The 15,854-nt window shown below is 40.0% G+C and overlaps 1 protein-coding gene across 6 annotated transcripts in view; it reads left to right on the forward strand.

The window, feature by feature from the left end:
- Window positions 1-15,854, forward strand: part of VTI1A (vesicle transport through interaction with t-SNAREs 1A) — a 361,282-nt gene that overhangs the window by 9,497 nt on the left and 335,931 nt on the right. For all 6 annotated transcript variants that reach the window (XM_055345977.1, XM_055345978.1, XM_055345976.1 and 3 more), the window contains exons 2-3: window positions 2,451-2,509; window positions 7,701-7,811. In XM_055345977.1, coding sequence (XP_055201952.1) covers window positions 2,451-2,509; window positions 7,701-7,811 — 170 coding nt within the window. The remainder of the gene's footprint in view (window positions 1-2,450; window positions 2,510-7,700; window positions 7,812-15,854) is intronic.

Below are 15,854 nucleotides of genomic sequence, written 5' to 3' on the forward strand. Positions count from 1 at the left end.
TTTATTTATGAATGAGAGATTGTGCATGCAGTGGGGAGGGGTAAAGGGAGAGGGAGAGAGAGTCTTAATCAGACTCCACATTGAGCACAGGGCTCAATGTCGGGCTTGATCTTAAGACCCTGAGATCATGACTCAAGCCAAAAACCAAGAGTCAGATACTTAACTGACCGTGCCACCAAGGCACCCCAAAACCTAACTTTAAATAAAGAAATCTGTTAGTTCAAGAAAACAAATCATGATAAAGTCAAGCAAAACCTGTTTCAGAGTTATCTGGAATGAGAAACTAAATCTATCTACCTACCTACCTATCCCTCAGCTTTGTTTCTTTCTCAATATAGACTTCATTCTTAACCACTATAAGATGGCTCTCCTTATAGCTAGAACAATGGATGCCAACAGCTTCTAGACTGACGTCTTCATAGCTCTACCAAGAGAGAGGAAAAGACTTTGCTGTTGCTCTAGGATTTTGATTGGTCTACCTGAGTTATATGCCTATTCCACTTCTACCCACCAGACCAATGTGGCAAGAGGTATTGAGCTACTGGGATTGATTCAGCCTGGGAGAAGCCCGTGCTTTGCTAAGTCACTATGACCAAAGGAACAGGTCATAAAAAGAGATTGCATCTCTCATCTACCTCCTTGGTGGAGAGGAGAGCCTCAAAAAAATTGGGTTATTGCCTGAGAAAAGAAGGATGCTAGACACAAAACCATAAATGGTCAATATGTTTGCTTAGCACAAAACTTACGTGTAGTCTCTGAATAAATGGACTGATTGTTTTGGAATGGGAGTGAGAAGTTTTCTGAAAAAAACTGGAAAAACCTGCTGGAACATGTCTCTCCCAGGAAAGGTAACTACAATTGGGTTATAACTTAATAGTGGTAGAACTTGAATAAACTACATACAGAGACTTAGCACTTCATAATTTTATTTATTTATTTTAATTATTTTATTGGAGTTCAAGTTGCCAACATATAGCATACCACCCAGTGCTCATCCTGCCAAGAGCACTGTATAATTTTAAAAGTAATTTTACTTGCATCAGCTTTTTGAGCTAGAAAGAGTTAGACATTTTAAATGTCCATTTTAGGAAGTACCAACTGAGTCTCAGAAAAAAAGTTTCTAATTCAAGATCCCATAACCAGCAAGTAAGTAGTGACTTTGGGTTTAGAATCAATAGTCCTGACTTCAATATTTCTTCCATTACACCCAATTCTTTTTTTTTTTTTTTAAGATTTTATGTATTTGTTTGAAAGAGACAAAGATAGCAGCAGAGAGTGGAAGTGGGGAGGAGAGGGCGAAGCAGTCTCCTGCCAAGCAGGGAGCCTGACGTGGGGCTGATCCTAAGACCCTCGGATCATGACCTGAACATAAGGCAGACATTTAACTGACTGAGCCACCCAGGTGACCCTCATTACACCCAATTCTTTTTTATTATTATTATCCTAAATTCTTAATCAAACTACAGTCTTTTAAAGGATCGTAAGATCATGCCCATTTTCAGGAATTGTTGTGGTATGTGACTTTTTTCCCCAAGTTTTTATTTAAATTCCAGTTAGTTAATATACAATGTACTATTAGTATTGTGTGTAGAATTTAGTGATTCATCACGTACATTCAGCACCCAGTGCTCATCTCTGCAAGTACACTCCTTAACCCATCACACATTTAACCCATGTGACTTTTAAATTGTATTCATAAGGGACGCCTGGGTGGCTCAGTGGTTGAGCATCTGCCTTTGGCTCAGGGAGTGATCCTGGGATCCAGAATCAAGTCCCACATAGGGCTCCTTTCAGGGAGCCTGCTTCTTCCTCTGCCTGTGTCTCTCATGAATAAATAAATAAAACCTTTTTAAAAAAATTGTATTCATAAGTCATTTATTCCCAGTTTATTAAAGTCATGACTCTGAACACTTCTCATGCAAGCACTGAATCTGCTGCAGTTGATACAGTTTCTCCTAAAGACAAACTAATTTTTTGTTTTCTCTTGGAAATATTATGGCATCTTTTCATAATTAGGTACTCCGTAGGATTATATATATATAAATATATATATATGTATTTAATTTTTATTTATTTATGATAGTATGATAGTCACAGAGAGAGAGAGAGGCAGAGACACAGGCAGAGGGAGAAGCAGGCTCCATGCACTGGAAGCCCGATGTGGGACTCGATCCCGGGTCTCCAGGATCGCGCCCTGGGCCAAAGGCAGGGGCCAAAGGCAGGCGCCAAACCGCTGTGCCACCCAGGGATCCCCCGTAGGATTATATATTATATATCTCCACATCAGTGGGATAAAGTGGTTCCTAACCCACCAAAGAATGATCCAGTCATTTGCCTGATGTGGTAATTCTCTACTCTGACCAGAAAGGAAAAGGTATATAAAAATAGAAGTTTTCATTTAAATTTACTTGTATTCTTAGCAATTCCTTGCTATTGATTTTTTGTTCCAGATGAGAAGAAGCAAATGGTTGCAAATGTGGAGAAACAGCTTGAAGAAGCAAGAGAACTGGTAAGTACAGACTTGGTCATGTGTTTTAACTTACAACCAGAGCCATTTCTGCTGATACCTTCCTCTAGCCTGTTTTATATTATGCAGAACTGTGAAACATTTCTGATTAGCATTTTATAATTTGGACTTCACCAGTTAAATTGAAGAGAATTAATAGTTTCTTGGGATTTTATTCTTCTTAATAAAGGTGATTCATTAAAGGTCTACTTTTAATTTTTATTCCTTTGTAATACTTTTCATAGTAGCTGGAAATAGCTCACACTTGTTAAAAGCATACTGAGTACCAAACATTGGGTTAAGCATACTACTTGCTTTATAATATTTAATTTTCACACAAGGCCTGTGAGACAAATGCTATTCATCAGAAAGTGTTAAGGATCTGAGATGTTCCCCTACTTGCTTTGTAACAGGTGTGCTTGCCACAGTTTCATTGATGTTGGCGAAAGATAGGAGATTTCTAGATCAGAGACAAAAGAATTCTATGACAACAGAAGGTGCTACCCAAGGTTCCTGAGCCCCAATTCCCACAGGGTGATGCAGGTTCACCGGGAAGACTGCCTAACACAGCAGAATACCTGCTAGGGATGGAACCTGGAGCCTGGGAAATGCCCTGAGCTTCGTAGCAGCCTGTGAGCAAGCTTGCTGTTTGTCCCAGACAGGATTTCCTCCCCCAGGGTTGCTCTGTGTGAATACAACCCTGAGAAATGGCTTGAGAAAGGAGCTGTCAGGGCCTTGCATTCTTGGCACATCCAGCAAGACATGCGGGAGCGTGAGAGACCCACGGAGGAGGGATTCTCAGTGCTCTTATTGCCCCCATTTTGTAGATGGGGAAACCGAGGCCTAGAAAGATTAAGTAACTTTGAAGTCCCACACCAGCAAATGGCAGATTGCGGGCTTGTATTTAAATATGGTAAACTCAGAGCTCTAGCTCATCCACGACTTTTTGGAATTTCTTTTTTTTTTTTAATTTTTTTTTTAAATTTTTATTTATTTATGATAGTCAGAGAGAGAGAGAGGCAGAGACATAGGCAGAGGGAGAAGCAGGCTCCATGCACCGGGAGCCTGACGTGGGACTCGATCCCGGGTCTCCAGGATCGCACCCTGGGCCAAAGGCAGGCGCTAAACCGCTGCGCCACCCAGGGATCCCAACTTTTTGATATAAATAGACTTGCAAATCAAGGAACAAAGAGTATTAAAAGGTTTTATGTCCCACTGCTTTTTTTTATATATAAATTTATTTTTTATTGGTGTTCAATTTGTCAACATATAGAATAACATCCAGTGCTTATCCCATCAAGTGCCCCCTTCAGTGCCTGTCACCCAGTCACCCCCATCCCCTGCCCACCTCCCTTTCTACCACCCCTAGTTCGTTTCCCAGAATTAGGAGTCTCTCATGTTCTGTCCACTATTCGGTTTTAAAGCCAAGTATTACAAGTACAACTCTGCTTGTTACTGCATCATGGTCCTGAGTAAGAATGTTGCTTTCCTAAATACTGAAGGGCACTGCATGGTGTTCCTTTGGTATGTACTTACTCATGTACTAGAACAGTTCCCTGAGTGTGTTTCTTGTGACTGCTGTTACTAGTTCAAGTAAGTTTGGGAAACTGACTAGCTTAAATAGAATTGGAGGTTGGCATATTTTTTCAGTTGTTGTTTGGCTACAGAATCTTCTTGGCCCCTTAAAGAGGCTGAGAGGCATTATGAATCTCTAAGAAGGAGATTCATAGGAGGTATATAAAGTGTGGAGCATTTCCAAGCTTATTTGACTGATGACTTTTGTTAACAGGGTCATACACAGGGAGCTGCCACTTTAGGGGGTCTGAAGAAATAGGTGGCTGTCATTCCCCATAGCACAGCAGACCTTCACTCTGTGACTCTGAGGGCCAAGGTAGCAAGCTGCTGCCACTGCTCTGTCTTTGTCACTGGCTCTTTTCTAGCTGTCAAAATGTCGCATGACCTCTATGCCCCCAAGATCAACATCTCATCTGCAGTGCTGTTGCCCTGGCAGCTTTGCTTCCAACTCCTCTGCTTCAAATGTTTGCCTCTCTTTTGAAAGTTTCTCCCTTTTAGCAAATGCTTTTCCCCTTACTTTCTTTTCTTTCTATATTCAACTATTTCTCTCATGCTTCCTGGCCTTGACGTAAAAAGACTGACCTCTAGGGATCCCTGGGTGGCGCAGCGGTTTAGCGCCTGCCTTTGGCCCAGGGCGTGATCCTGGAGACCCCGGATCGAATCCCACGTCGGGCTCCCGGTGCATGGAACCTGCTTCTCCCTCTGCCTGTGTCTCTGCCTCTCTCTCTCTCTCTCTCTCTCTCTCTCTGTGTGTGTGTGTGACTATCATAAATAAATAAAAATTTAAAAAAATATATTAAAAAAAAAAAAACAAAAAGACTGTCCTCTAGACACCAGCGCTGCCGGTCAGGACACTTCTTCCTTCTGGCTGGCAAGATGACCATAAATAGTACAGTACAGTTGTTTGGATCTTGAGTTGACCTCTTATATTGTTGCTGAGTTCCCAGGAGCAGTTCTTTTGCCTCAGAATCTGGTTTTGGGGCAGCCTGGGTGACTCAGCACTTTAGCACCTGCCTTCGGCCCGGGGCATGATCCTGGAGTCCCGGGATCAAGTCCCACGTCGGGCTCCCTGCATGGAGCCTGCTTCTCCCTCTGCCTGTGTCTCCGCCTCTCTCTCTGTCTCTGTCTCTCAAGAATAAATAAATAAAATCTTAAAAAAAAAAAAAAGAATCTGTGTTTTGGCTTGTTGAGCCATCAGTGTACTCAATGATGTTAGAAAGCTGATTTCCTAATAACCAAGATTTTACTATACCAAGAAATGTAAAACATATTTAGACCCTCATGGAGCTTGAAGTCATCCCCAGTCATGACCAACACCAAAGTTCTAAGATATGTGTTTCTACTCCTTTAAAATGATAAGACAGCTGATTTACTTAATTTCGATGACATCCTTGTTAAGGACACTGTTTATTGCATTACATCTTCTCCTTTGGATGAGGATCGTGGCAGAAAAACTTCTTTTTTATTTCACTTATTAGGATTACTTGTATTTCTGCCAAACAACTGCTTTGTATTAATCTCTCGGACACTGTTTGTCTTGTGATTACCATGTCTCCCGCTTCATGTTGGCTGTCTGAATGTTGTAACAACACAAAACATGTTCATGTTAGCCATATTTCTGTTTTCATTGAAATTGCTTATAGTGTGTTTCCTTTTTTTCTTTCTTATCTGCTTTTAATTTTGTTTTCAGTGTGTTTATAAAGTGCTATAAGCAGAAGTGTAGTTAACTCTCAGATTTTCACTTATATGTACTTAGGTAGTTACTTGGATGATCCTGCTCATCTCATTAGAACTAGGTACTTAATGATGATTTCAGAGATTTTTTTTTTAATTTTTAAAACTTTTTTTTGTTAGAGTGCACAAACAGGGGGAGGGACAGAGGCAGAGGGAAAAGTAGACTTCCCACGGAGCAGGGAGCCCAACACGGGGCTCAATCACTGGACCCCGTGATCATGACCAGAGCCGAAGTTAGATGCCCAATTGACTGAGCCACCCAGACACCTCCAGAGAAGTATTTTAAAAATTACCTTTCTGAGTAACTGTTTAATTTATTGGTGCTTCACATTTTTGTTGAGACATGGTAATCATATAAAATAGTCACTGTTTAAATCAAGGCTAATTCAATCTCTTTCTCTCTCTCTCTCTCTCTGTCTTTTTCTCTCTCTCTCTTTAATAAAAATTAAGGCCTGTGAATTGAAACATGGTTTATCTGAGAGCTACTATTGTTATTCAGTCTCTAACTCTGGACAAGTAAGAGTTTTATTAGTTAGTCATGCAAGTAATTCATTAGAATGCTTTATAAGGTAAAATATATAGCAGCATTTTTGGATGTGAGTTTATTTGACATGGCCTGAGCCAAATTGCTGTTGGTGGCGGTTTTTATTTTTCAATGCCAGTTATAAATAAGCTGCCTCTAATACCTTGTGTCTGTACTTGGTGTATTTCTTCAGCATCATCAGTAATCATCTCTACTATTATTAACATTCATCCAGTGATTACCAAGCAAGAGACACTGTTGTAAGCACATTAGAGGAATTAGAACATATAATCTTTACAGCTGTCCTACAAAAGACATACTATTTTTAGAAATGAGAAAAGTAAGGCCCAGAGGCGTTAATAAACCTGTCTGAGGCTGCACAACGAGTACATAGTGGAGCCTATCATGTGGATGCAGGCGTCTGACTCGAAAGCCTATGTTCTTTTTTTTTTTTTTTTTCTTAATTATGTTAGTCACAGAGAGAGAGAGAGAGAGAGAGGCAGAGACACAGGCAGAGGGAGAAGCAGGCTCCATGCACCGGGAGCCCGACGTGGGATTCGATCCCGGGTCTCCAGGATCATGCCCTGGGCCAAAGGCAGGCACCAAACCACCGCGCCACCCAGGGATCCCGAAAGCCTATGTTCTTAACCATCACACTATTTCTGTATTGCCTCTTATTAAATGTGCATGTGTTCTATCCAACGTGTTATTAATTCCAGATTATTGAAAAGTATGCTGCTATGATTTCAGTGAGCTTTGTGTAATTTAGCAGATTACTGTTTCCATTTAATGCCATGTCAACATGGTTATAAAGTTAGGAGTTAGGCTGGAGGTTGAGATCACATATTGGTTGGCATGTGATTTCCTAATCAGAAAAGAATTTCCAGAAGAATTTTTACCAAATAACTAAGGCTGGGCTGACATTTTATAGATTAAGAGTAGAAATAAATGATTTGGGTTTTTTTATGTTCCTTTAGTCCTGGTGGCTTGGGGCCAGAAGACCAAACCAGGTGGGGTTGGATTGAAGGATAGGACACACTAAAGGTATTAAAGTTGTTATATTTGAGAATGTTTGAATTGATACATATTTAAAACAACAACAACAACAACCATTCCTGACAACATGCTTTTACACTCTGCATGTCACTAGCAAGCACTCAGGAACTCTTTGTTTGTTGACCTAAGCAAAAGTGAAGCACAGAAGCAGCCCCAATATTACTTGATCATGGGCAGCTAGCTCTCTCTGCCTGGCCCCTCAGGTATAAAACGAGAAGTTGGGATTAAATCCTTTCAGCTCTAAATGTCTGGCCAAATGAAGTATAAACATATGATTGAAGTCACATTTTCCTCTTACGCTGCCAGCTTGAACAGATGGATCTGGAAGTCCGAGAGATACCACCTCAAAGTCGAGGAATGTACAGCAACAGGATGCGAAGCTACAAGCAAGAAATGGGCAAACTTGAAACAGATTTTGTGAGTCATCTTTCACCCTTTGATATTTACCAGTCTCTCAACTGAGTTTTCACCTGTGTTTTCTATTGTTTCCTTCACATGCCTCAGTTAGCCTGACATACATGATCTCTAGGAGCGGGTGTAAGAGATAGGCCTGGCTTTTGTTGTTTATGGCTCGGAGTGTGGGGGTGGGGGCTAAAAATACTTGAAGAGCTAGCTAATGATGGAATATGAAGTATGTTGGATTCATGACTCACAGATCCAAAGCATGTTGTCCTCTGAGTTTAAATAGTATTTGTTGATACTTAACAATTATTAGAATTTTGAAACTCAATTTTGGGCCTTTCTTAGTTGGCAGCCTTTCTGATGCAGTGTTCATAGATGGACTTCAGGAGCCCATGAATGTCCTGAAATTATATAGGCATTTCTGGATGTCCATTTCTATGTGCACTTTTTTCCTGGGCTAGACACTATGGACTCTATTACAGTCTTTAAAGGATACGTTACACTCCTCCCACCAAAAGGACAAAAGGGATTCAATTAATAGTTTATACAAGTGGTCCTTTATACCAGTTGCCCCATGAGAATATTTAGCTTTCTCTTCCTATATGTCTGACTTTCAACTCTACCTACTTCATAGCAAATCTAAGTATATAGATTTAAACATATAATGTTGAAATTGTTAGTAATTAACAAGTAGTAGGTGTATAAAAGATACAGCTGAGCAATTCCACTTCTGGGTGTATATCCCAAAGAATTGAAAGCAGAGTTTTTATATTTGCACACCCATGTTCATAGCAGCATGACTCACGATACCAAAAGATGGAGGCAACGCAAGTGTCCAGCAACAGATGAATGAATAAACAAAATATGATACATGCATATGATGGGGTATTACTCAGCCTTAAAAATGGTGGAAATTCTAACATATGCTATGACATGGCATAACATGATATGTTTGAGAACATTACACTAAGTGAAATAAGCCAGTCACAAAAGACAAATAGTATATGATTCCATTTATGTTATGTACATTGAGTAGTCAAATTTAAAGACAGAAAATAGAATGGCAGGTGCAAGAGACTGGAGAGAGGGAGAAATAGGCAGTTGTTTAATGAGTATAAAGTTTCAGTTTTGCACGACGAAAGGTTCTGGTTGCTCAACATGTGAATATATTTAACACTATTAAACTGTACACTTAAAAATGGTTCAGATGGCAGATTTTATATTATGTATATTTTACTACTTGAAAAAAAAAGAAGATACAGGTGAAGAAAGATCTGAGCTTTACCTGTAAGTCATGGAGGAGTCATGTCTTGGTGTGTGAATCAATTTCATTTCTGACCCTGGGGTCCAAATTTGTAAAGAAATTCAAGAATTTATAAGATCTTTCTGCCTCTCCTCCTGCCTTAGGTGTTTCACTTACAGAGGCTGAGCCTCTAGGCTATGGTGCTACCAGACCTAGTAGAAATCCTCCTAGGATCTAGAGATAGGGTGATTTGTAGTTATGCATGTTTATTTTATATTTAGATGGATATTTTCCTATGAAGTTGAGATAGGCTCTATCTGTGACTCTGATGCAATTGCCTTTTAAATTGTGTTTCTATTAATTAAAAAATAGAAAATTGGAATCCACAATGGGCCTAAATTCAGAAGTGAAATGTGGGATGCCTGGGTGGCTCAGCGATTGAGCATCTGCCTTTGGCTCAGGGCATGATCCCAGGGTCCTGGGATCGAGTCCCGCATCAGGCTCCCTGCAGGGAGCCTGCTTCTCCCTCTACCTATGTCTCTGCCTCTCTCTTTCTGTCTCTCATGAATAAATTTGAAAGAAAAAATGTTGGAAAAGAAAAAAAGAAATATAATTGCCTAGCTCCTGTGCTCTGTGCTAGATAAAACCTTCTCTAACTGCTTTGTGAAAGGTGGGTTCTCTTAGCAAGAATATTAGATATAGCGAGAAAATTAAATTGATTTGAGAACTTGACAACTCAAATTTATACTTAGACAATTATAATAAAAATTAATATTTCAATTTATTTAAAAAAATTATTTATTTATTCATGAGAGACACATAGAGAGAGAGAGGCAGAGACACAGGCAGAAGGAAAAGCAGGTTCCATGCAGGGAACCCGATGTGGGACTCGATCCCAGGACTCCAGGACCACGCCCTGGGCCGAAGGGCAGGTGCTCAACCACTGAGCCACCCAGGGATCCCCTAACGTTTCAATTTAAATGATGAAAGTAAAGTATTTATGAGGATCGTTTAAGTTTGCTAACCTCATCTTTGTGAAATGCCTTTATTAAAGATTTATTTCTTGGTTTTTAAAATCACTAACTCTATTAGTTTGTAGGGGCTGCCATAATAAAGTACCACAGACCAGATGGTTTAAACAACAGAAATTTATTTTCTCACAGTTCTAGAGGCTGAGAGTCTAGGATCAAGAAATCAGCAGGGTTGGTTTCTTCTGAGCCTTTCGCTTTGGCTTGGAGATGCCCATCTTCTCCTTGGGTCTTCACATGGTCTTCTCTCTGCTTGTGTCTTTGTTTTGATTTCTTGTTGTTGTTGTTATTGTTGTTTAAATCTTTTAGATTTCATTCTTTTATTTTATTTTATTTTATTTTATTTATTTTATTTTTTTAATAATAAGTTTTTTATTGGTGTTCAATTTACCAACATACAGAATAACACCCAGTGCTCATCCCGTCAAGTGCCCCCCTAAGTGCCCGTCACCAATTCACCCCCACCCCCCGCCCTCCTCCCCTTTCTTCACCCCTAGTTCGTTTCCCAGAGATGCAGATGCAATGAAACGCCGGGACACCTGCACCCTGATGTTTCTAGCAGCAATGTCCACAATAGCCAAACTGTGGAAGGAGCCTCGGTGTCCATCGAAAGATTTCTTCTTCTTGTGAGGAGACCGGTCACATTGGATTAGAGCCCAATGACCTAATGACCTTGTTGTAACTCAGTTAACTCTCCTCCAAATGCATTCACTTTCTGAGGTGCAAGAGTTAGTCCCTCAACATATGAATTGAGGTAGACACAATTCAGCTCATAACACTGAATGTAGTTTTAATCTTCCTATTTTTTTTCAGAAATTAAATCCCTTCTATTGCTTATAAGTCAATTAGCTCAATCTTCAGTTTTTTTTGTCTCCTAAGGAGTATAATCTGGCTAGAGTCCTTTAGATATTTGAATATTGTATGCTTGGGTAAGTATTTCTTAGGCATATTTTCTGTTCTAAAGGAAAATGGAACCAGTGACTATGATCTGAACATTTATTCTCCAGGCTATCATTAAAAATTCATGTGTTTATGTGTATAATTGTTAGCACAACTTTCTTCTCCTGTGTCAGAAAGCATGCTTTACCACTATCAGCCCCCACCTTCCATGGTATAGTGACTTAGAGTTTTAAGATTTCATTTATTTGAGAGAGTGAATGAGAGAGAGAGAGAGAGAGAGAGAGAGAGAGAGAGAATGAGCAGGGGGAGGGGCACTGGGGGAGGGGGAGGCAGACTTCCCTGCTGAGCAGGGAGCCTGACGCAGGGCTCTATGCCAGGACTCTGGGATCCTGACCTGAGCCAAAGGCAGATGCTTAATGACTGAGCCATTCAGGCGCCCTGTGACTTACGGTTTATAAAGTGCTCTAACATACACCACTTCATTTCATTGTATGAAGAGTAGACAGAGTCAATGTGGATGACTCTTCCCATTTTACACATGATAGAACCAAGAGGTGCCAGTTGATTCTGGATGCCATTCAGCACATCCTCATTCTCAAGCCTGGCTGTGTGTGAGACACTGCCCTCATTGCTTGGAAAAAGCTGTAATTAAGATAAAGTTCTTGATCTCATGGGATTTAAATCCTAGTGGGGAAGACAAACAAATAAACAAATACATATATATCATAATTTCAGGTAGTGATGAGTGCTATAAATGACAGTAAAGTAAGTAAATGGGTAAGAGTGGCTAGCACAGTGGTTGTGGCTGTTTTTGCTAGGATGTTCTCTGTGGTGTGAGTGAAAAAGGAAAAGGTTTACAGAGCGAGGCAGAAGAAAGATCTACAAGGGCATCATGGGCATGATGAAGACCTTGGCTTTTACTCTGTTTGGTTGAGAAGCCATTGGGGGCCTTTGAGAAGTGGGTGGTCCTTTGATTCTCTAAAAGCTTCCCTCACTTTCCTGTACTCCATCGCCTGAGATATTTGAAAAGAATATAGAAAATATTTACATAATTCCTTTTTGATTTGTATTTCCTTTTTATATTTCTTTTGTTTTTAAGGGAATGCAGAATATCTTCTTAAAGATATTTGATCATTTTCTAATGGTGATACACCTAGAAACATTGAACCCCAAGAAATATAGCACAGATGGTCCTTCATGTCTCATTTGCAACATTTATTGCAAATGAAGCAGATGTGCTGTTCCCTTTGTAACACTGAGACTTTGGGGGATTTTTGTACCAATGAGGAAGGGCAGAGGACGGCTGGATACTTCTTTCTTTGTCTACTTGTTTTCTTTTCTTGGTCCCTCCTCCTCCTCTGCCTGTTCCTCAGACAACTGGATTCTTTTTTTTTTTTTTTTGACACTGAATACGTTTTTATTGGAGACAAGTGGATTCTTCAGGCTTCTCCACTTACTCCCACTATCTTATTCTGTGTGGCATCATCCACTCCTGTGGCTTCAATGACCACTTCTATACCAACCTGCATTTTTAACCCAGACCTCTATAGCTCTAGATTCATAGTTCTTACTGCTTACTTTACTCTAGAGTCCCTTAAACACAAACACTTAAAATTGACAAATTCTAGTCACTTCCAAGTTATATTTAATTTCTTCCTCTCCATCACTTTGCACATCCAGTTGATCACGGAGAATCAGCAATCCTGCAACTTATCTCTCACTTTCATCTCCATTACTGGAAGCTTTCATATTTTTCCATCTCAATGTTTGTAGTAGCCTTTCCTCCTCCTAATTCTTCTCCTGTGCTAAACCACCCTCTGCACCAGTCTCGAATTATCTTTCTAACACACTGATCTGAATATGTCACATTGTTCCACAATGTCCTATAGAGTGCTCATTGCCAGCTGAATAATATCCAGGTCAGCTTGTAGGCTTTCTGTTCTGTCCCATTGCTTCTTCACATATCTAGGAATTTTATTATCATATGCTTGGTACTGTGGATCATACATTGTTAAAAGCCTAGATTTTGTTGGTTTCCTTTAGAGCAGTGCATTCTCAACCTTTTCTTCATTATCTCCCCCTAAGGAACCTTTTTGGACTTTTTTTTTTTTTAATTGCCACTTCCTGAATATAAATAATAGTGAAAGGGAATATAAGGGAAGGGAGAAGAAATGTGTGGGAACTATCAGAAAGGGAGACAGAACATAAAGACTCCTAACTCTGGGAAATGAACTAGGGGTGGTGGAAGGGGAGGAGGGCGGGGGGTGGGGGTGAATGGGTGACGGGCACTGAGGGGGGCACTTGACGGGATGAGCACTGGGTGTTATTCTGTATGTTGGTAAATTGAACACCAATAAAAAATAAATTTATTTTAAAAAAATTGCCCCTTCCTCCTCCCACCCTTATGAAATTTTAACACTACAGACATACTGTAGATCTGTACATACTATGACCCTTTGGAGAGCCCTGTGTCTTTCTGATATCTAAAAATCTACATCCTCCCAAGAATCAATTTTTGCCTTTGTGGTATGATATCACCTCTGATGAAAATGCATGTTTTAGAGAATTTTTTTCTTTTCTTTTTTTTTTTTTAAAGTAAGCTTTATGCCTAGCATGGGGCTTGAACTCACAACCCTGAGATCAATAGTTACATGTTCTCCTGACTGAGCTAGCCAGGCACTCCTTTGAGAATGTTGAGCTTTATTTGGGCAGGCAGGTAACTTACTATCAATTTAGATTGATCCTCTCAAGGCCTATTGTTAAGATGTTTTGGGACATGTCTAGAGTAGACCTACTTTTGAGGTATGGTTCTTCTTGGTTTCCACTTGAGTGACTGGAGCATTCAATGACCTCTCTATGTTTGGTCAGAATTCTGTCTCTCTGTTTGGCTGCCCTCCAGAAACTCCATGCCATCCATAGCTCCCCAATACCTGTTCTCTGTGGGATCTTGCCCTCTGCATATGCAAATTCATTTTCAACCATATATTCATTTTCACCTCTTTATAGATTTCTGGAGCCCCTTTTCTGTGTAGCTCCCTTCTCTATATTAACCTGCTAAATTCTCTCCATCTCAATCCCAAATTCCAGTGTCTGCCTCTTAGGCCCAGTGACATGCTATGCTCCATTTGGGCTCTACCTCCCCATGTTGTAGTCTGAAAGGTACCTATAGGCTGAGAACCACAGCAATTGTAAGGCTCATTTCAAGTGTTTCTCTTCCCCCAAGGGATTATAATTCTACACTGCCTATTGTAGTTTTTGAAAACAATCATTACATACATTTTGTCCATTTTTATAGTTGTTTAGAGTGGGAGGATTGTCTTGTACCAATTGCTCTGTCATGACTGGCATAAAAATTCAGTGTATTTTTAGTGTTTATTAGTATTTAGCAAATAATGCATCTGAAAATAAATAATAGTCTCCTGTTTATAATGACTCATATCATAGGTTTTACTTTGTAACTGAGAAAATAACTACTTAAAGGAATTTAAAATTCTGGTTATAATTTGTATTCATAATTGTGGGAAGTTAAGGGAAGGCAATTGTCATCATTGTGTTCCTTTTTATATTGTTGGTATTCCTGATGATTCTGTTCATTCGCCTGTCTCCATTATCCTGAACATTTAGCCTCTTGTAGCCTCCTGGTGTTCATTTTTGGCTTCTTAGGGTCTCAGTGGAAGCTAGGAATGTTAGGTCCTGAGAAATTAGAATCTAGGCATCTCATTTTTAGATGAGGAAACGCAAGACGACGAGGAAGACCAAATGACTTACCTTAAAGTCACACTGTTATTTTTGTTTTAAAGATTTTATTTGTATATTCATGAGAGACACACACAGAGAGAAAGAGGCAGAGACATAGGCAGAGGGAGAAGCAGGCTTCATGCAAGGAGCCCAATGCGGGACTCGATCCCAGGTTTCCAGGATCACACCCTGAAGGCAGGCGCTAAACCGCTGAGCCACCGGGCTGCCCAAGTCATACTGTTATTAGAGCCAGGGCCAGAATCACATCGTCTACACACACTTTCTTATGTTTTCTCCATGATCCTTTGCAATCCCCCATCTCCAATTTCACATTTCCATAAGAAATCAATTTAACACCCTCTTCATGTATTTGAAAACACTTTTAAAATTAGAATTCATATTTTTACATTGATCTGGTAATTTCTTTCCTCAATATTCACGTAAGGTTAGCTAGAGCAGAGTCATGTCAGGATATTCTAGGAAAACAAACCAACCCAAAGGGAGGAATACTAGTAGACGGTTTTTCAAGTTTAAAATTATTGTTTGTTTCTTAAGAAAATAAAATTAATCAAACAAAAAAAGCCTACAAAAGAGCCCTCACACTTTATAAAATGTTTGACCAAGTCTCATAAGTAGAAAAAGAAGGAACAAGTACATGATGTACCAGGATAAGGTTCCAAACGTTACCTGAGGACATGGGCGTTGAACGCCTTTTCCATCTGCTATTGTACTGTGGTGCTAGCGCCATCTTGTGGTTTATTTGTGTAGTTGCATAATCTTTTTTCTTGTAACAAAGCTGAACTTCCTTTAAGACGGATGCACACACACAGCATTTGGGGTGGAGGAACTGATTGTAATGAATGTTAGAAGTAGAGCTTTTTAGCCCCCGTCTCAAGTTCACTTCTATCCCAGGTCATTGGCGACCGAATGCTGTCCTTTTCCTGTTTGGCAGACTATGTGATGTGATTGTTAGACCAGCTCCTAGTGCAAAGCTGTCTACATCAGAGAATGGCACTTCTATTGACAGTCTCAGCAGTGAGGCTGAATGGTCCTAGAAACCCAACTACCTGCAGACTATCGGAGTTGGTCCCTTAGGTCAGGGTTCAAAGGATGTTGTGGAACAGCTTGAAGCTTTTACTGCTACTACCT

Source organism: Nyctereutes procyonoides, unplaced genomic scaffold (assembly GCF_905146905.1).
Source record: "Nyctereutes procyonoides isolate TBG_1078 unplaced genomic scaffold, NYPRO_anot_genome, whole genome shotgun sequence".
Lineage (NCBI taxonomy): Eukaryota > Metazoa > Chordata > Mammalia > Carnivora > Canidae > Nyctereutes > Nyctereutes procyonoides.